The 21208-nt window shown below is 38.8% G+C and overlaps 1 protein-coding gene across 2 annotated transcripts in view; it reads left to right on the forward strand.

Annotated features, from left to right (window-relative positions):
- Nucleotides 1-21208, forward strand: part of Grb14 (growth factor receptor bound protein 14) — a 103677-nt gene that overhangs the window by 73817 nt on the left and 8652 nt on the right. For both annotated transcript variants that reach the window (XM_057755216.1, XM_057755217.1), the window contains 6 exons: nt 2102-2223; nt 4068-4142; nt 6650-6787; nt 9673-9783; nt 10009-10104; nt 18591-18671. In XM_057755216.1, the coding sequence (XP_057611199.1) occupies nt 2102-2223; nt 4068-4142; nt 6650-6787; nt 9673-9783; nt 10009-10104; nt 18591-18671 (623 nt within the window). The remainder of the gene's footprint in view (nt 1-2101; nt 2224-4067; nt 4143-6649; nt 6788-9672; nt 9784-10008; nt 10105-18590; nt 18672-21208) is intronic.

Genomic DNA, 21208 nt, shown 5'->3' on the forward strand with positions numbered 1-21208 from the left:
TTTCTTTTAAGATTGATTTTCTATCTTGTTCATTTGTTATCTATTTTATATCTATATATCTATTGATTTTAAGGTTGATTTTCTATCTTGTTTATTTATTTTCTATTTTATGTCTCTTTATCTATATCTATTTTCTTTCTTCTTTTTTTGGTATTTTTGAGACAGGGTTTCTCTGTAGCTTTGGAGCCTGTCCTGGAACTAGCTCTCCTAGACCAGGCTGGCCTTGAACTCACAGAGATCCACCTGTGTCTGCCTCCTGAGTGCTGGGATTAAAGGCGTGAGCCACCACCACCCAGCTCTATATCTGTTTTCTATCGTGTTAATTATGTCCTCCATGGGCATGGTATTGTTTTTGCCTTCTTTAGGCACAAATATCTTCTGAAAGTTTAACTTTCATTTCTGCGGGGCTTAGAGCCAGATGTGAAATTGGGAGTGGCACTGAGTGATGATTCTGATCTACTGCTTTAAAAAAAATGATGGTGTGGACCTTGGCTCTTGGCAAATGTTTTTTGAGGAGATGGAGAATCTCAGCACTGGGGAGGGCAATTTTAGGCAGAGGTTTCACTTTGGGGAACTCTATGGATGTGTCGAAAAGAGTACTTCATTTGGAGAAAGAAAGGAAAGAATGAGGCCAAAGCCTGGGTTCTGGAAAGGGAAGCAATGAAAGGAACAACCCAGTGAGGTGGCAACAATGGTACCTGATCCACCTAAGGCCGGAATTTGGCATGCCCGGGAGCAGTTACTACAACTCATCCGTATACATTGAGACAATTTTTTTTAAGAGAATAGGTTTCTGTCAAGTGTGTTTGCTTACAAGGGTTCTTATAGTATGGCCCAGATCATGTCTGAGTGTTGAACCTCAGAGATGCTGCTTCCTTTCAAAGAGGTCCTAGGAACATTTAAAGAACGGAGGAATTCATGTTCCCCTTTTAGCTATTCTAGGCTTTCTCTTCCTTATCGGCAATTTCATAATTAAATTTTCCTGACTTTTTTTGGAGAATGAGCTGCACCAAGAAAGGGGAGTTCAAGCCATGGTGGCAGCTTCGTGACTTTTCATACACGGCATGTTCCTGAGTAACATCTACAGGAATGAGAAGGAATTGTGACCTCACTTGCTTCATGCACTCCCCACCTCACCTTCCATCTCCATTATTCCTGGCTACATCGATGAATTTTCCTCCTTGGAACCTTATGTGAAAGGATTCATGCAATATACATCTGCTTTCACTTATGAGATTTCTGTTTGGGATTATTGTAGAATATAGTTTTAGTGTGCTCTTAAAAATCATTTTTATGTCTCCGTATATGGGTATATAGGTAGTCTCCAGTTTGGAGCTATTATGAATAATACAAATACAAATACCATCACAGTTTACATTACAATAGATTCTATGCTGGTTATGTTTGACTTTTTTAAAGTTACCACTGCTTGGTTCATTTGATATTTTTTCTTTTCTACTAAGTACCTTCCTACTTTAATTAATTATCTTCTTTGTTAATACAGGATCTATTTTCTTTGAATTAATTTTGAGAGTCTAAAGTGCCACAAGGAATTGAGCTTCACAAAAAATTATATCCACATGAGTGGAAATTTCCCTTTAAAGCAACCGTTTTAAAATTTTCAGCTACCTAGATTATGAGTCTTAAAATGCACAGTGAACCTGTCAAAATTCTTCATCTCTTAATGAGGTGAATTGTTCAAACCTGGAGCAAATATTTTAATTTTGGCACCATGATGAGTTAAAGAAAGAATAGCTCTCATGTCTTAATACAGATTTGTCATCAAACTCATACTGCAATTTACATAGCAATAGAAGGAGACTGAGAATTAGCAGAAATGGATTTGTGATATTTTATGTAATTTTCTTTTTAGATGACTGTGTTGGCATAAAAGTCAATATAATAATTCAGAATTGAAAAGAAAATCTTGCCAGTGTAGGTATTTAAGGACTTAGACAAAACTTGTTGCTTAATAATGCATTGTGGGAGCTACACAATTTACTCTATATATTTGTGTGCTGATGTAGCTGGGCGTATCTTCATGTTTGTCTGCTGAACTATCTCTGTGTCTGCCAACCTACTCATTGAAACATTTTTACAGAAAGAACAATAGAAGACCATGAGCTGGTGGTTGAAGTGCTGTCTCACTGGGGGATGGAAGAAGACAATAAGCTGTATCTTAGAAAAAATTATGCCAAATATGAATTTTTTAAGAACCCAATGGTGAGTGGACTCTCCATTAGCAGTGGCAGTGTGAAATGAGTCAGTTAAACTTTATGTGCAGCAGAGCATTATTCAGAGTAAGACAGAGCTAGTTACTTTGGATTTGTGCTCTGGTTTCTTGTTCCAGCAATGGTGAGCTAATGTGATGCATGGTCGTTTTTATTCACAGGTAAAATGCTGCAGCATTTTTGACAAAATCTGAATGGAAGTGAATTTGGTTATTTAATTGCAAACTATTGGGAAAACCAACTGGGAGATACTTTCTGTGGCTTATCCCTTCTGCCTTTTAAGACACAAAGCCAAAGAAATTCTGTATTTGCTTTAGAAAATGAATTGTTATAGGTCCCCAAGTGTCTTCCAGAGCATTACTGTTTAGAACATTTCATAGAATTAAGGGAAGTATGACATTCTCTAAATTAAATTGGTGATTGTTACAAGCACTGTAGCCTTTCCAGATATTTAAGACTGATATATCTCTTTCTTTAAATTACTTCATTTTCAGCGTAGTAACTTCTGAACTAAGTAGAAATGAGATAAAGAACAGCGCATTACCTAGTAAACACTGTGTTCATTACAGTTCTCTTTAAAGAAAGTAAATTCATGTCATCCTAATGAAGTCTGCGGATTCAGAGAAGTCAGAATCGCCTCTGGGCTCATTATTTTAAATTGTTTTTGTCTCTGCAGCTGTGGTGTATTTTTATACTAAGTTTTGGATAATTGGATTGAAACAATCCTTTATGAAAAATATATGATACACACCATAATAGAATATTTTCAAACCCTGGAAGACCTCTTATGTTCTCTTTTATTGTAACTTATTAATAGAAACATAATGGGTTGATCTTTGACAAAGAAAACGAGAGTTCTAATAACGATGAAATGGAATTAGATTTGAAGGAAAAGTATTTTCTTGTGGGAGTCTTTATTAAGGCACTCATTTAAAGGTTATATTGAAGGAAATATGGCTTAGAGTACAATTTTCATTTTATTTATTTTTATTTAAATAAAGCTTGACATTCATTTTTCTAGATCTGAGTAGTGGTTCTTGGGGGTGATGTGACAATCTATAGGGGCTTTTATGTTTGTTTGTTTGTTTGTTTTGTTTTTTATCCATGCAGCATGGGTGAGGGTAGAAAGCTGGGCATTAACCATCCCTAACACACAGGTCAGCCCCAACAAGCGCTGAAGTTTTCGACCATGGTATTAGTAGACGCCGTTGACTAACCCGCTCTTGAAGTAAATAGAGTAGAAGATATGTTTCCAAACTTTTCTTATCATGAAATTTACCTCGGGGAGCCCCAGGACTTATTAAAAACACAGACTTCGAGACCTGTCCAAATCTACCGAATCAGAAAAGTCAAGAATGAAGCGCTGGGACTATCTATTTTAAACAACTTCCTGGGGTGAATTTTATGATTAAACTAGTCGAGAGAAAGAGTGGGAAGAAATGAGTGGCCTTTTAGCCTTCCAGGTGAGTCCTGGCTGTTTTGTGTTCTGGCCTATGACTATTGACACAGCCTTTGCCCCTTACGTCTTGACTTTGTGAAATGGGTCAGACCTTCCAGTATCTGGTAGGGTGATTGCGGAACTGAAGGAATAGATTAGAGCAAATTCAATATAAACTTAAGGGCTAGGATTTCTCCACTAGTGTGATTGGGGTGTCAGCTGATCTGGGGACGCACTGCCACCTGGGTTCTTTAAGAGGCCATTTCTTTAGGTTTAGGAATGGCATTTTTCAAATCATTTTGTGGGAATTTTAGACATGCTGGTTTTAAGACGTTTTGCCACCATGGCATCTTTCCTGGCAGAGGGTTGGGACTGATTTAACTTCTATCTTTGGTCAGTATTTCTTTCCAGAGCACATGGTGTCTTTTGCAACTGAGACCAATGGTGAAAGATCCCCTACACAAATGCTGCAGGTAAAATGTTTTTCTTGAAATATGTAAGAACACCAAAATGGAAACCTTGCTTTCCTAACTTCCTAAATTTTTGCCAGATTTTGAAATGTTGTAGCCTGCAAGAGTCACATTTTTCCCTGAAGATAAAAAGGAAAAAGAAACCCAAATAAATAATTTGCTAAATAATAAATTAGCATTGCCCATCCTGACGGTAAAGAATTTGCAAAATTAAAATAATGGTTTTTTTTGTGTGAAAGAAAACTTGCATGCAATTTATACTTAAAAATGTGTATCTGTCGAAAAATGTGCATCTTCTCAGTAAGTTCCACACATTTGACTGGTATTTGAGAGAATATGCACAGCAGTTAAATGAATAGAAGAGAAGGGGTGTGCAGTGCATTCATTCCATAAGCCAGCACTTGCAGTGCTGTGAGGGAAGCACATGCATCAATCCTAAAACATCCATCCTTAGCATCTCCAGAAAATTGACCTTACGACCACTGGGCTCATTTCTGTCACCCTGTCTGTGGCTTGGAAGGGTTGTTTACTCAGGCATTGTCTTTACAGTCAACTGTTTGGGTAATGTTATTTCCAAGAGATTAAGAGATCTGGCAGCCACGGTTGTTTTTCACAGGTTCATTAGTGCTGTTTAAGCCAAACCTGGGTGTTCACAAATTCAATTAATGGTAATGGTCTCTGGTCCAGTGTTTATAGCCTGCCTTTTGATATATTAGGCAGGGGCATTTAGCACAGGTTTCTTTTCTGCGGATTTTTAAGTAGGGGTGTTTTATTTTTATCCTTAAGGATATTCAATAAATATTGTTAGAGAATTTTTTTTTTCTACAAACAGCTTCCATGCTGCATGGTCTCATGGAGGCACCCCTTGGAGTAGTAGCGGGGAACCCCAAAGCTTTGCCTGCGGATTCTTCACTGATTTGTGTGATGTGGTGGTGGGAATGAGTTTTTCTTCCACTTCGTTTCCTAAATTGTCCTCTCCCATGATTCTTTTGCCTCAATGTTAAATTATAATAAAAAGGAAAATCACAGGCTTTAGAATCAGATAGTCCAGTGCACGCCCTGACCTCTCTTCTCCACTGAGGCAATGTTTCTACTTTTTAAAAGGTTTCTTCTCTTTCTAGCGTGACCCCTATGACTCTTCTTTAAAAATTTAATTGGTTTGGTTTAATAACTTGGAAAGCACTCAAACTAAAAAAACCTACTTGCCTGTTTTGCATATCAATTAATTAATGGCTCATTGCATCAAAAAATTTTAGTGATTTACTTTAAAATGTAAATATCTCCTATCAGCATTTCCCTGAATGTATTGCAGGCCTTTAGGGTATATTACGCCATTTCAGTTAATGATTTCTGCTATTTTAAATTTTCCCATTTTTGTGTCTGTGTACTCATAGGGATTTCTGTTTCCGTTTAGGAGTTGCAAATGCATTTTCACTGTCTTAATAAGGACACAGCATAGCCACCACTCACGACTCTTCTTTGCCTTTTCCCCAGTATCACATGCCCACTGCCTCAACTAATTACTGCTTTGTAACAAACTGTTCCAAATCTGAATGGCTTACAGTACCTGCTTACATTTTGCCAGTCATTTTGTGGGGCATGAGCTGGGTAAGAGTTTGCTGGCTGGCTCAGTTCTGTAGCTGTTTGACTCAGTGGCTAGAAGGCTGAGCATCCCCTTCAAAGCCGACTTTTCACTCTGTCTTTCCACATGGTGTCTCATTCTCCAGGGCTTTCCCACTTTCATTAGACTTCTTGCCCATGGGGGTCTCAGATAACCCACCTTTTTTTCCTCCTTTTTTTTTTTCTGACCGCTGATTTCCATGAATCAATTCGTGGAAGCCATCAAGCTAGAACTTCACCTAGAATTGGTAGTGTTACCCCAAACAAAATCTAAGGGTGACAGGTTTATGAAGATTCGGGGGGTGAACAACAGATGCCACCTCTTCATGATTCAATATGAAGATTGTATTGTAGAAGAGAATGTGGGCTAGAAGATGCTGTTAGATTTTCTTTAAAACCTCACCCTGCCTTGCCTACCTAAAACGGCAGGAGACAAAGAGAGATTGCATGCTTTATCCTCACTAGTCAGGTGAATTTGTCTTAGCTGTCTGAGTAAAGAGTGAAGTCAGGATAGTGAACCTACAGAATACGGCATTGCATAATATCTTTTAAAGACAAAATACTTGTTTGGGAATCTATAAGTAGAAAAGATGAAACATATCAGGACATAATTCTCCAGATAATGCCCAGTTTTACGTAGACATTCAAATAATTTGTGATTTGGGTTTTTATCCAATTATTGATTACTCTGAGTGTATATTTTCTGAAGACTCTTAATGTGGAACTTGTGCCGGGTTATTGATAGAGTTCTATCAAGCATGCATTGTAATCTTTTTACAATACAAACACCTTTGCTGCAGTTTAATTTTGTGTGCTCATATCTGACAGGTAAAAGACTATTGACATCTTTGCTCCCATAATATTATGAATGCATCTAATGTGTTTTCCAGATGTTTTTAAGTTCAAGCACATATCCCGAAATCCATGGCTTTCTACATGCAAAAGAACAAGGAAAAAAGTCTTGGAAAAAAGTTTACTTTTTTCTGAGAAGATCTGGTTTATATTTTTCTACTAAAGGTACATCAAAGGTAAGCCAGTATCTGGGGTATGTTATGAACTATCTATTAGCTCTAAGATATCAAGTTTGACTTCGTTATGGCAATTTTTCTTAATTGATGTCCAGAGTTGGAAATTTATCTGAATCCTAGTCATCTGCTAAAATACTTTTTAAAAGTCTTTGAACCTACTTTACACTGATTTTATTTGTTCCGTAGCATTTGTGGGGCCTGGTTGCTCTTATTCCCATATCAAAGGCATCATTTCCTCCCACTACAAAATAATTTTCTGGTTCTTCTTACTCATATGAGGTTTCAGATTTTGAAGTCCAATAGAATTTTCAGTTTTTTTTCAAAAAAACTATTCATTTTATTTTATACATGCATTGTGCTGTGCGCCTGAGTGTATGTGTGTGTACCACATGCAGGCAGGGTCCTGTAGTGGTCAGAAGTGTCTGGAGCTGGAATTAGAGGCAGTTGTGTGCCGTCACTCAGGAGCTGGGAACTGAACCCAGGCCCTCTACAAGAGCAGTAAATACTATCAACCACGGAAGCATCTCTCCAGCCCCTACAGCAGTTTATACAACTGGTCTCCAGAGGCAGGCAAAAAATATACCTATTATATAAGACTTGGGGAAATAATATTTTAAATGTTGGCTGTCAATTGATATAATAATATTCTTCTAATCTACATGAGACAGGCAAAAATAGCTCAGTGAGTAAAGGCATTCACTGCTAAATCTAGCAAGCTGAGTTCAAGGTTGTTTGAACTCACATGTGGGAAGGAGAGAACTGACTCCTACAAGTTTTTCTTTGAAATCTCCACAAGCACACACACACACACACACACACACACACACACACACACAATAATATAATTTATGTATAGAGAAAATTCTAAATTCACCAACTTAAAAATATCTATGGAAATAAGAGAACTTCAGTTTTTTTAGACCTTAATATTTATGCTATCCAATGTACTACCTAGTAAAGAAAATGTTTCTCATTTTTGTTCCTTATTTTTTTTTATGTGGGTATATTGGTTGAATACTTTCACTTCCAAGGAAGGTTGCATGGGACTTACTAATCACTACCATAAGACTTGGCAATATGGCTGTGAATTACATGTTAGTGAAAGTCCTAAGTACCATCTTTCCTTCTTTTTCCTTACATAAGCATACCAATAGATTTTGATAACTAAATCTACATAGCCTTTTAGTATGCATTTTTATTATCAAATTAGGTTCTGTCAATGATAATATATATTCCAAAATATTACAACAGTAAGAAAACCTTTCTATTTCAATTCCTCATTTTATTTTATTTTTTATTAAAGAAGATGTATACCAAGTCTTTTCTGTCCCACCTGCCAGAATCCAAATAACCAAATGAAGACTTGTTATTAATTATGATAGTTGGCTGATAGCTTAGGCTTGTTTCTAATTAGTTCTTTTAATTTAAATTAAGCCATGTCTTTTAATCTACAATCTTTTATGTGACTTGGTTACCCTTACTTTGTAAAGCCCATGCTGCTTGTTCTGCAACTCTGGCATCTCCTACAATCTTGTTACAGAATCCTCTGTGCCTGGAAATCCTGCCTAACTATTTGGCCATTCAGCTTTTTGTTAAATCAATTCAAGTGACACGTCTTCACAGTATACAAAAAGATTATTCCATAACAAAGGTTTTCTTCCAAAAAATATTTTCAGGCGCGACATGGTGGTACATGCCTTTAATTTTAGAACTTTGAGAGTATCTTAGTAAGTTCAAGGCCAGCCTGGACTACATAGTGAGTTCCAGGAGAGCCAGGACTATATAAAGAGACCGTTTCAAAACCCAAAATAAATAAATAATTTAAAAATTTCTGCTTTATTCTCCAAAGAAGTACACCTTTTTAGATTAAAATGCTTAGAAATAGTGATACACAGTGACATCTTTTGAGTTGGGATAGCTTACTGGCAAATGACAATGAAATGCATTCCTGTTCACACTGCTGAATGTATTTTGTGTGTGTGTGTGTGTGTGCGTGCACGGTACGTGTGCTGTTGCTAAACACTGTGCATACAAGACCACCTGGGATCTTGTTAAAATGCAGATATTGATTCAGCAGACCCCGCATGGGCCCTGGAATTTTGCATTTCTAACAAGCTCCCAGGTGGAACAGGTTCTGGGGTTCAGTGACCACACCGCTAGTAGCAAGGTTCTGGAGAACAAACGCATTCCGGCCAGTTTTGATTATTGAGTCCACCTTAGAATTAAGCACTTCTCCAAGTTATTAACCTATCGCGGAATGATGTGACCTAGTGATTTCCCATGGCCAGCTCAAATCTCTCGGATTTTCCAGAGGAGAAATAGCCGCTCACGATTTCCCTTTGCCCTGACAGTCAGACACATCCCATCCCAGGTAATTTCCCTCAGCTCGTCTGTGCAGACTCCGCTTCTTTTGTGGAACAAGATGGCCACAGCCTGCTGCCAGACAGCATATGGATGTGAGGGATGGTCCTGTCTGCAAGAAGCAGAGATTTTCTTTCCCCATTTTCTTCTCAAGAAGCCGAGTTTCCTCCTGTAGTAGAACCTCCGAGATGCAGGAAACACTTTTAAAAGCCTTTGAGGTTTTCTCTTTTCTTTGTTAGCTTGATACAATGGTTAACGGTTAATGAGACTAGGAAACTTAAAATGGGAATTTGTCTGTTAATAAAACAAACTGCCATTTGCCAATTTAAATGAAATTGTTTGCAGCTCCTGGTTATTTAAGGAAGTGGCAACTCCTTTTCTTTTGTTTCTATGACGTTGCACTGACATATTGTTTGAGGTGACTTTCTCTTGTCCAAGTTATAAATCGTATAACAGGGAAAATACAGAAGCTATTGTGAAACCATATACATCTATTTCAACATTCACATGTATGTTTCTTAAAGGAACCACGACATTTGCAGTTTTTCAGCGAATTCAGCACTAGTAATGTTTACATATCACTGGCGGGCAAAAAAAAGCACGGAGCACCGACTGCCTATGGATTCTGCTTTAAGGTACAGGTTTAATATTTTGGTAGATGGTTAAAGCAAGCCTCAGTTTTTTAGGTAAGCTTGGGCGTCTTTTGGTTTCTGGTTTCTTTCTTTCTTCCTTTTTTTTTTTTTTTTTTTTTTTTAAGACAGAGTTCTCTTATGACTAGGAGAATTTTAGTGACTTTTATTTCAACAGGTGTTTCCTTCAAGATTTGCATTAACAATAAACCATGTGCTGTGGCCTTCTAGCCTCACAAAGCAGGAGGGCCCCGGGACCTGAAAATGCTCTGTGCGGAGGAAGAACAGAGCAGAATGTGCTGGATGACCGCCATTAGATTGCTTAAGGTAATCTCTCCGAGAGTTGGGGGCCTAGCCAGTGCTCTGAGATGTGTCATGTGTGAAGACACCTCCCTTTCCACGTGGGAAGAGGCTGTGCTAGTCTGTGTGACTGGTGGAGAAGGAAGAGACATAATCACGCCCAGATGTGATCACTCTTGAGAGAGGACCATACAGCAGAGAGCGTGGCCCTAACCCCTGTGTCTTCGGTGTGTGAAATAAGTGTCCTGTTTCTAGAAACGACATGTCTCTACTGTTGTGAGCTTTATCTGGATAGCCTGGGTGGCTGGACGATGTGTCTCCTGTATACAACTTGGTCTGCATTTGTAAAACGGCCCCAGATCCATAGGGATCGGATGTCATGCTAGGTGAAGGGAAAGTTTGATTTTATAGTTTTCAATGTTTTTATTGAGTTCAAACTTGTCATTACCTTATTATGAAGCATTTATGTTTGACACATTCAAAATCTTGTGCAACCATAGCTTTTATTTAGGCTCAAAAGCAGATAGTGGTCTCAATAAGTAGATTCTTCCAGGCCCTGGTAGCCACTGATCCGAGCTGTTCTTTTGAAGGTATCCTGGGAATGAAATGATGTATGTACTTTTCCACACTGGTATTTGTTTATCCACTGATGGACATTTGTGTTCTTTCTATATTTTGATGGGTGGTGTGTTTGTTATCCTAACAAACACAAGAGAGTCAGAGACACAAGAGCCTCTGGGACAGGCTGACTGGCTGTTCTAGTCAGTCTAACGAGCTTTGGGTTCAAAGTGAGATGATATCTCAAAAAATAAAATGGAAAATGATTGAGGGAGACACAAGACATGAACCCCTAGCATCCAAAAACATGCATGCCCACATATGTACCCTAGTCTACATACAAAACCACACACATACACACACACACACACACACACATACACACACACACACGAACATACACATACACGAAAGCAGCATAGGAGACATCCTATTGCTTTATGAAAAATACTCTATATACATAAAAATTTATACCAAGTCTGAGGCTTCGAACAGAGGCTCGTTGCTCCATATTGTGCTTTATCCTGGCTAAGTGTCAGCTCTTTCCGTTCCCATCAATTAGAACTCTGCCAGCTTTGCTCTCTCTTAGTTTGGTGCCTGTCTGCCCCTCCATGGAACAGGCAAATGTTGAGGTGACCCATGCCCTACCCCTCGGCCAGAGTTAAATGCTTTCTAAAGACCCCCAACAGCACCGAGGCACTGCCAGGATCAGGGACAATACATCTTTGAAGAAAACTGTCTTATTAGTAGGTAGCCGGCTTTTCAATGCTGATAAATAAAAGGTGGCCAAGCAGCGTGTTTCTTGTGAAAGTGTTGGTTTGAGGTTACTATCTCTTCTCTGAAATGAATGGGTGTAAAAATTAAGCTCCTCTACATTTCTTTGTGAAGTTATTGTTGGCTTGGAGTTAAATTTCATTAGGTCCCATTAATGTCCATCAAACTTTAAATTAAAATTTTTTTTTAGAAGTTGAGAAATAATTGGATAAAGGAGTCAGCATAGAGGAGTTTAAATGAGAATGGGTTTATATTCATGTTAAAATCAAAATCTTGAGAACAGTAATTCTCCTCTTTGACATTTTTTTCCTAATTACCAAATATATTCGCTTTGTGGGAATTACTTTAGGGAAATAGTTTAGTAAAAAGAAGCTGTTATGGAATTCATCCTGTGGCTAAGATTTGGTTCCTTGATTCTGTTTTCTATTTAGTCTCCATATTGGTCATGACCCCCCACCCTCTCGTTTTTCTATTACTTCAGGAAACAATTTAATGCATGTGATTGTCAAGGCAGAGGTTTCTAAGTATTGTGCTGGCAAACAACTGTGTCATCAGCCCACACTTGCCCCGTGGAGGCAACACAAGGCACAGGGAGCTGGCCTAGGCAGGCTCAAGGAGTGAAAGTAGGTGACCCAGGCTGGTCTGCAGGAGATCTGAAGCTAGCTTTTAAGAAAGACTCCAAGCCAGGGAGGGAGGCCCAAGCTACACTCTGGCCTTAGGATGTGAGGTTGAAACCTGGTTAAGGCTTCCCAAGCCGCAGAGATAGGTGCCTTATATCTGGTGGTTGGAATGCTCTCAGTGTTGGTCATTCTTCCAAGTGGAACAGACACGCAACGATGATCTTCACCTGGAGTTGATGATGTATTTTACTTCTCAAAGCTGATGCCTGACTACACCTTCTTTTCTAGCATCTTTCTGCTGCACAGCATTGCTGGCTCAGATGCGACAAGAGCTGCTTGTCGGTGATGATGGTTGTGTCAAAAGCTGATGCTAAAATCCAGGTGGTAGGACCTACTAGAGGTTTCTTAGAGGTCCATGCAATGGCAGTGTTTGAAGAGTGAACCGAAATAATTAAATCAGTAAAGTTGGCCATCTCATTAGTTTTTTTTTTTCTTTTAGCACAGTGAAAAATTCAAGGGGAAAGCAACCAGATACATTTTTAAATGAATTTTTTTAGATTTCATTTTACATTCCAATTACAGTTCTTCCTCCCATTTCTTCTCTCATACCCCTTCACGTCCTCCACCACAACTCACCTCCCATCCACTCCTCCCAAAGGGTAAACGCTCCCACAGGGAGTCAAGAAAGCCTGGCCCTTTAAGTTGAGGGAGGGCCAAGCCCCATCCCCCTGCATTAAGGGGGCATCTCACCATAGGGAATGGGCTCCAACAAGCTAGCTCATGCACCAGGGATAGATCCTGGTCCAACTTCTAGAGGCTTCTCAGATAGACCAAACTATAAAACTGTCTCCCTGATGCAGAAGGCTTAGTTTGGTCGCTCGGAGGCTCCACAGCTGTTGTTCTAGACTTCATGAGTTTCTACAAGCTTGGTTCAGCTGTCTCTGTAGATTTCTCCTTTATGATCTTGACCTCCCTGGCTCATATATTCCCTCCTCCCTCTGTTCAACTGGATTCCCAGGACTCAGCCTCGTGCTTGGTTGTGAATCTCTGCCTCTGTTTCTATAAATTATGGGATGAAGGCTCTATGATGACAATTGGGGTATTCACCTAACTGATTACAAGGGAAGGTCAATTCAGGTACCTTCTTCACTATTTCTATGATTCTTAGCTGGGGTCATCCTTGTAGATTCCTAGGAATTTCCCTAGCCCCGGGTTTCTCCCTAACCCCCATAGTGGCTCTCTCCATCAAGATATCTCTTTCATTACCCTCCCACTTCATTCCTCTCCTCCAAACTGAACCATCCCATTTCCTCATGTTCTCATGACCCATCCCTTCTGCTTTACTGCCCCCCTCACCCCCAGTTTACCCAGGTTATCTCATCTAATTCCCCGTCCCAGGGGGATCCATGTGTCCCTCTCAGAGCCCTCCTTGTTATTGTTATCTAGCTTCTCTGGAGCGGTTGGTTGTGGTCTGGTTATCCTTTGCTTTACATCTGGTATCCACTTATGAGTGAGGACATACCTTCTTTGTCTTTCTGAGTCTGGGTTACCTCACTCAGGATGTTTTTTTCTAGTTGTTTGCAAATTTCATGATGTCATTGTTTTTTATAGTTAAGTAGTATGCCATTGTATAAATATACCACATTTTCTTCATCAATTTTTCTATTGAAGGGCATCTAAGTTGTTTCCAGGTTCTAGCTATTATGGATAATGTTGCCATGAACATAGCTGAGCAAGTGTCTTCATGGTATTATTGAGCATCCTTTGGGTATATAAGCCCAAGAGTGGTATCACTGGGTCTTGAGGTAGACTGATTCCAAATTCTGAGAAACTGCCATACTGATTTCTAAAGTGACTATACAAATTTGCACTCCCACAAGCAACAGAGGAGTGTTCCCCTTACTCCACATCTTCTCCAACATAAGGCGTCCTCCAGATTCTTATGCAGACATCTCCAGAGTGGGTTTGCTCACAGCAGTTTCTATGCTTGTTTCTCGAATATATGATCTTGGCTTACTTTCCCACGGTAGTGTTCTAGTTAATTCTCCACAATACTGTTTCCTGAAAGTAAAGGCACTACCATTATTTACAGTTGGAAAATTGAAACTCTTTGTTAGGAATCTAATTCATTCCCCATTTCTTTGATACACGAAGTAAAAATAAATATTGTAAGAATACTTAAAGAAAAAATGGCCTGCGAGATACTCCACCTGATGGAGTCATTTTTTTTTTTTTAAGTGGGAGGACCTGAGTCACTAGAGTGATGGGATTCCCAGAACCCATGTGAAAGGAAGGCTGGCTTGAAGGTGCATTTGTAAGCTCACTGGGAGAACAGAGGCAAGCATAGGGGCTTGCTGGTAAGCCAGTCCTGCCTATCTGGCAAGTTCTTGGATAGAATGTGGGTCTTTTCTAAAAAAAAAAAAAAAAAGCAGGAGGAGAAGGAGGAGGACAAAGAGGAGGAGGATGTAAGTGAACTGAGGAATTACGACTAAGGTTGATCCCTGGACTACACAAACACACACATGTACATGCATACACAAGCATATTCTCTCTCTCTCTCTCTCTCTCTCTCTCTCTCTCTCTCTCTCTCTCTCTCACACACACACACACACACACACACACACACACACACACACACACCGGGACCGGGTTGGGGACAGACACAGGCACACATGCAGATAAGTATTTATGGAAAGATAACATGTATGTTATCCACATGGAACCAAATTTATAATTTACTTAATCAGCAAAGCAAAACTCACCCATCAGAGGGACTGAATTTCTCACTGATTCTTAGGACATGTAAGGTCTTAAAAATAACATTGTCCCTAAAAGGATACCACATTTTCTAAGTCAGCTCTATCACTAGGCAGTGTACCAACCACTCAAAATGTTTATACTACAGTTTGGCACCATGGAGAAATGTGAATTTTAGAGTTTTCTCTTGAGCTACACTAAAAGCTTTGTAGACATGAAAACGCTTCCTTTTTAAATGTATCCTTTTAAGGGTCTGAAGTTAATAGTTCACCGTTTAGTTGCTTAAATGATTAAAGAAAATGTTATTCATCTGTTCACTCTAGAGTCCTCCTTGTTTTCTTTTTCTTTTTTTTAAAGTTTTTTAAATTGATTTTATTGAACTACACATTTTTCTCTCCTCCCCTCCCTTCCTTTTCCCTCCCCTTCAACCCTCTCCCATGATCCTCATACTCCCAATTTACTCAGGAGATCTTGTCTTTTTCTACTTCCCATGTAGATTAGATATATGTATGTCTCTCTAAGTTGTCTAGGTTCTTTGGGATTGTTATTTTAGGCTAGTTTTCTTTGTTTTGTGCTTAAAAACCACTTATGAGTGAGTACATATGATAATTGTCTTTGTGGGCCTGAGTTATCTCACTCAATATGATGTTTTCAAGCTCCATCCTTTTGTCTGCAAATTTCAAGATGTCATTTTTTTCTGCTGTGTAGTACTCCATTGTGTAAATGTACCACTGCATCTTCTTTATCCATTCTTCGGTCAAGGGTCATTTAGGTCATTTCTGGGTTCTGGCTATGACAAAAAATGCTGCTATGAGCATAGTTGAGCACATGTCCTTGTGGTATGATTGAGCATCCTTTGGGTATATACCCCAAAGTGGTATTATTAGGTCTTGAGGAAAGTTGTTTTCTAATTTTCTGAGAAATCACGATACTGATATCCAAAGCAGTTGTACCAATTTGCACTCCCACCAGCAATGGAGGAGTGTTCCCTTTACCCCACATCCTCTCTATCATAAGTTGTCATCAGTGTTTTTGATCTTGGCCATTCTTACCAGTGTAAGGAATCTCAGAGTTGTTTTGATTTGCATTTCTCTGATGACTAAGGATGTTGAGCATTTCCTTAAGCGTCTTTCAGCCATTTTAGAGTCCTCTGTTGAGAGATCTCTGTTTGAGTCTGTGCTCCATTTTTTTATTGCATTATTTGTTCTTTTGATGACCAATTTCTTGAGTTCTTGTATATTTTGGAGATCAAACCTCTTTCTGGTGTGGGGTTGGTGAAGATCTTTTCCCATTCTCTAGGCTGCCATTTTGTCTTATTGACCATGTCCTTTGCTTTACAGCAGCTTTTCAGTTTTAGGAGGTCCCATTTATTAATTGTTTCTCTCAGTGTCTGTGCTACTGGGGTTATATTTAGGAAGTGATTTCCTGTGCCAATGTGTTCAAGTGTACTTCCCACTTTCTCTTCTATGAGTTTCAATATGGTTAGCTTTATGTTGAGGTCTTTGATCCATTTGGACTTGAGTTTTGTACATGGTGGATAGATTTACATCTATTTTCATTCTTCTACATGTTGATATTTAGTTATGCCAGCACTGTTTGTTAAATATACTTTTTTTCACCTCTTTGTTAAAATCACGTGTTTGCAGGTGTGTGGATTAATATCTGAGTCTTCAATTTGGTTCAATTTGTCCTCCTGTCGGTTTTTATGCTAATACCAGGCTGTTTTCAGTACTGTAGCTCTGTGGCAGGTAGAAGTCAGGGATTGTGATGCCTCCAGAAGTTTCTTTATTGTAGAAGATTGTTTTGGCTATGCTGTTTTTTTTTTTTTTCCCTTCCAAATGAAGTTGAGTACTGTTCTTTTGAGGTCTATGAAGAATTTTGCTGGGATTTTGATGGGCATTGCATTGAATCTGTAGATTGCTTTTGGTAATATTACCATTTTTACTATGTTAATTCTACCTACCCAAGAGCATGGGAGAGCTTTCCATTTTCTGGTGTCTTCTTTGATTTCTTTCTTCAAAAATTTAAAGTTCTTGTCATATAGGTCTTCCACTTGTTTGGCTAGAGTTACTATTTGTGGTTATTGTGAAGAGCGATTTTTCTTTGATTTCTTTCTCAGCCCATTTATCGTCTGTGTAAAGGAGGGCTACTGATTTTTTTTTCAGTTAATCTTCTATCATGATACATTATTGAAAGTGTTTATGAGTTGTAGAAGTTCCTTGGTAGATTTTTTGGGGTCACTTATATAAACTATCATATCATCAGCAAACAGTGAGAGTTTGACTTCTTTTTTTCCAGTTTGTATCCCCTTGATCTCCTTTTGGTGTCTTATTGCTCTAGCTGGGACCTCAAGAACTATATTGAATAGATATGGAGAGAGTAGACAACCTTGTCTTGTTCCTGATTTCAGTGGGATTGCTGGGAGTTTCTCTCTATTTAGCTTGATGTTGGCTGTTGGCTTGCTGTATATTGCCTTTATTATGTTTAGGTATGTTCATTGTATCCCTGCTCTCTCCAAGACTTTTATCATAAAGGGATATTGTATTTTGTCAAAGGCTTTTCAGCATCTAATGAGATGATCATGTGGTTTTTATTTTTCCAAGAACACATCAGAAAAATCATTCACCATGATCAAGTTGGCTTCATCTCAGAGATGCAGCAATGGTTCAACATATGAAAATTGTTCAATGAGCTCTCCTTGTTACCTAGCCATTCTGGGTCTGTGGATTTTAGCTTGATTATCTTTTGGTTAACAGTTAATATCCACTTATAAGTAAGCACATAACAACGGTGTCTTTCTGAATCTGTGATACCTTACTCTGGATGATTTTTTTCTAATTCCATCCATTTCCCCCAAAATTTATGATGTCATTTTTTTTTTAAACAGCCGAGTAACACTCCGTTGTGTAAATGTACCACATTTTTTTTTATTCATTCTCCATATGAGGGGGGCATTTGGGTTGTTTCCAGTTTCTGACTGTTATGAATAAAGCCACTTTGAAGGTACCTAAGCAAGCGTCCCTGTGGTAGGATCAACTGTTCGATGGGTATATGCCCAATAGTGTCATAACTGGGTCTTGAGGTAGAACGATTCCCAATTTTCTGATGAACCACCATATTAATTTCCATAGTGGCTGAACAAGTTTTTGTCCTCACCGGCAATGGAAGAGTGAACCCCACAGAAGAAGGGGGGAAAGAATTGTGGGAACCAGGGGGGTGGAGGATATTTGGAGAACATAGCCTGAAGAATTAGGGCTCATGGGACTCACAGAGACTGAAGTGGCAATCACAGAGCCTCCCTGGGTCTGTGGTAGGTCCCCTACACATATGTTATTGTTGTTCTCTTGGTATTTTTGGGCAACTCCTAACAGTACCATGAGGGTGTCTCTACTGTTTTGTGTGCTCTTGGGACTTTTTTCCTCCTATTAGGTTGCCTTATTCAGTCTTAATATGAGGGTTTGTGCCTAATCTTACTGTAACTTGTTAAGTATGTTTAGTTGATATCTCTGGAAGGCTCTCTCTCTCTCTCTGTCTCCCTCTCTCTCTCCTCCCCTCCTCCCTATCCCCCACCTCTCTGAGGGGAAATGGAAATGGAGTGGATCTGGGGGAGAGGGGAGGTGGTGGGGATCTGGGAGGAATGGTGGGATGGAAAACTGCATTCAGGATGTATTGTATCAGAGGAGCACACATAAAAATTGTAAAAAAAAGAAAATGTGTATTGATAATGTATAGTTATGAATGTGTTGTTGACAGTCAGTCAGTTGATATCCTGAGAGCATGTTTTCTTATGTGTCTGTTCTGCAGTATGGCATGCAGCTGTACCAGAATTACATGCACCCATACCAAGGTAGAAGTGGCTGCAGTTCTCAGAGCATACCACCCATGGTAAGGACCAAGGTTTCAAATCTTGACTTTATAATTATATCATCTAGTACTTCATTACACTAAACATATAATGTTTACATTTTAACTTTTGGTCTCAAATAAAGTAGTTCTCTTGCAACATTTTTATGTAATGTTACAAAGAAGTCTATCATCTATCTATCTATCTATCTATCTATCTATCTATCTATCTATCTATCATCTATCTATCTATCTATCTATCTATCTTCAGTCTCTGTAATAAAAAACACAGAATATATAAGAAGCGTTCAATGAAAGCCAATAATTTTATTGTTAAAGTAAAAACAATGGAAAGGATTATGTGAGGCATTCAGGGTCACTATGACATCTGAGATAAGATCATAATAAGATAATTTATAGAATATTTTTCTTGGCTATGTGGATTTATGCCTCAATAACCATTGATTTGAGTTTTAGATTTATTGATGTCTTTCAATATTAATTTAGTATTGTTATAGCCAAATAACATACTGTTATTAAAAAATTTGAAGGTACATTATGAATACTCAAGCTCATCTTCATCCTGATATTTTAATAATAATATGTTTTATGTTCTAGGCTATTAAAAAGTCATCTGCTTTCCAGGAAACCACAAAACTGGAATCTAGTAGAAATCTAGGTCATCTATGACATTTGCACAGAACTGCTTCCCCAGCTTCACCTTGATGTTCATTTGCAGATACACATCTTGTACTTTCTCAGAACTTAATTTTAATTCCCTACCCATTAACACAAAACATTTATTTCTGAATGTAAAGTTTCTGTTCTGTTCTTTTTGCTGTACTCCTTGGTATTTGAGTGCATTCAAAATTCAGGTGTATGTGCCTGCGTTACAAATTAGTTAATGTGCATTTCTGAAATATGCGTCTCCACTGAGGTTAACATACATTCTTCATGGCCGTGACCAAGGAAGGTCCGTGTGTCTCACTGCTCAGCTAGCAGATGCAATGTCCTGCACTAGGAATCAGGCATGAAATGATGGTGGCTACGGAGTCTGATAGAACTGCAGAGAAAAGGCCCTCCAATTTTGTAGTTATGTTCCTTTAAGTGGTCGAAAAATAACTTTTCATTTTTGAAACATACCCTTATAAGTCTTAAAATAAGGAACTAAGGAAGATAATGAATCTTATAAAAACAATCTCTTTAAGGTGGGTGTTTTTATACTTTGCCGGCTTACTTTTATCTTTCAATCCCTCGCATATAAAAAACATTGAATTTTATTATCTTAATCTTCTAAATCTCTCCAAATTTCTTTTAGAGTCTGAAGTTATTACGATGAATTTGTTAACAGCATCTAAGCATTTGGAAGCAATTATTGCTTAATGGCCTTTTAATCATAGGAAAATATTATAATCAAACTCCTTTCCATGCCCATCTCTGTCATTAGCATCCAAGCATGGGATCACTCTTACCTTTAGAAACTGTTTAATATGGGAAATGCTGGCAGTCAAGGTGTGTGTGTGTGTGTGTGTGTGTGTGTGTGTGTGTGTGTGAGAGAGAGAGAGAGAGAGAGAGAGAGAGAGAGAGAGATTTCAGTTATAGTGTAACTTGATTACTATGTATAGAAAGACAAACTCCATTGTGACTCTTGCTGGGTCTGGGGACTGAAGAGGAGAAGCGGTTTAAGTGCGTGTATGGGAGAGACCTGTCTTTGGGGTGGGGGTGATTATCGGAAAGGGCAGTGTTTATGACTTTTATCTATGTAGTTCATAATTTATGTGCTAGAGACTTGGAAGCAGTGGGAGACGTTTTGCTTATCCTGGCGTCTGTGCAGGATCCCACTTTTCTAGGTTATTATGGAAGAATTAGAGCCTTAATAGAAGCCACACCCTGTCACCTACGTTAGCTGCTTCTCATTCAGGGACTACTTAATAGGCTGTCACATATAAAAGACAGGAAACCCAGTTACACATTTAAAGGCATATTCTATAATTTTTTCAACATATACACTTTGAGAAGAGAAATGATGAAAGCAGTTCATACACCATACTGACCACCATAACTGCATACAGCAACCCTTCATTGACTTTGAGATGGGAATCAGCTGCAGTCATTTCAGGAGGCTGGATACACCTGGTTTTTCACAGGGCAAAGCCCTTACTTGTGAAAGAAGGGCCTGTTGATAGGGTCCTAGCTGGAACGGAGAGACAGGGGAAATCGACCAGAGTTCCTTCTGTTCTCCACTTTTGACCTAACCTATATATTCTAAACTCAAGTTCTTTCCTATGCCTCCTATTTGTGTCAATAAAAGAACCGTAGACAAGACACAGCATGTCAGTTACGCCTTTTACCAGAAACTGTCTACATGACTTTGGCTAGTCTCTGGTTTCTTATCGTGCAAAGATAAAGGGGTTATGGAATAGTCTCTGAGGACAACGTGTCTCTACTGTCCTGTGACTCTGTAGGGATGAGATGAGGTGACAATATAGGAGAAATTCTGTGCCCTTTTTGTAATGAGGGGCTGTGGATTTATTCAGCTCCTTCGAATGGGATGGTGTGCCTGGTAGCTAAACTCATAA

Source organism: Chionomys nivalis, chromosome 22, assembly GCF_950005125.1.
Source record: "Chionomys nivalis chromosome 22, mChiNiv1.1, whole genome shotgun sequence".
NCBI lineage: Eukaryota > Metazoa > Chordata > Mammalia > Rodentia > Cricetidae > Chionomys > Chionomys nivalis.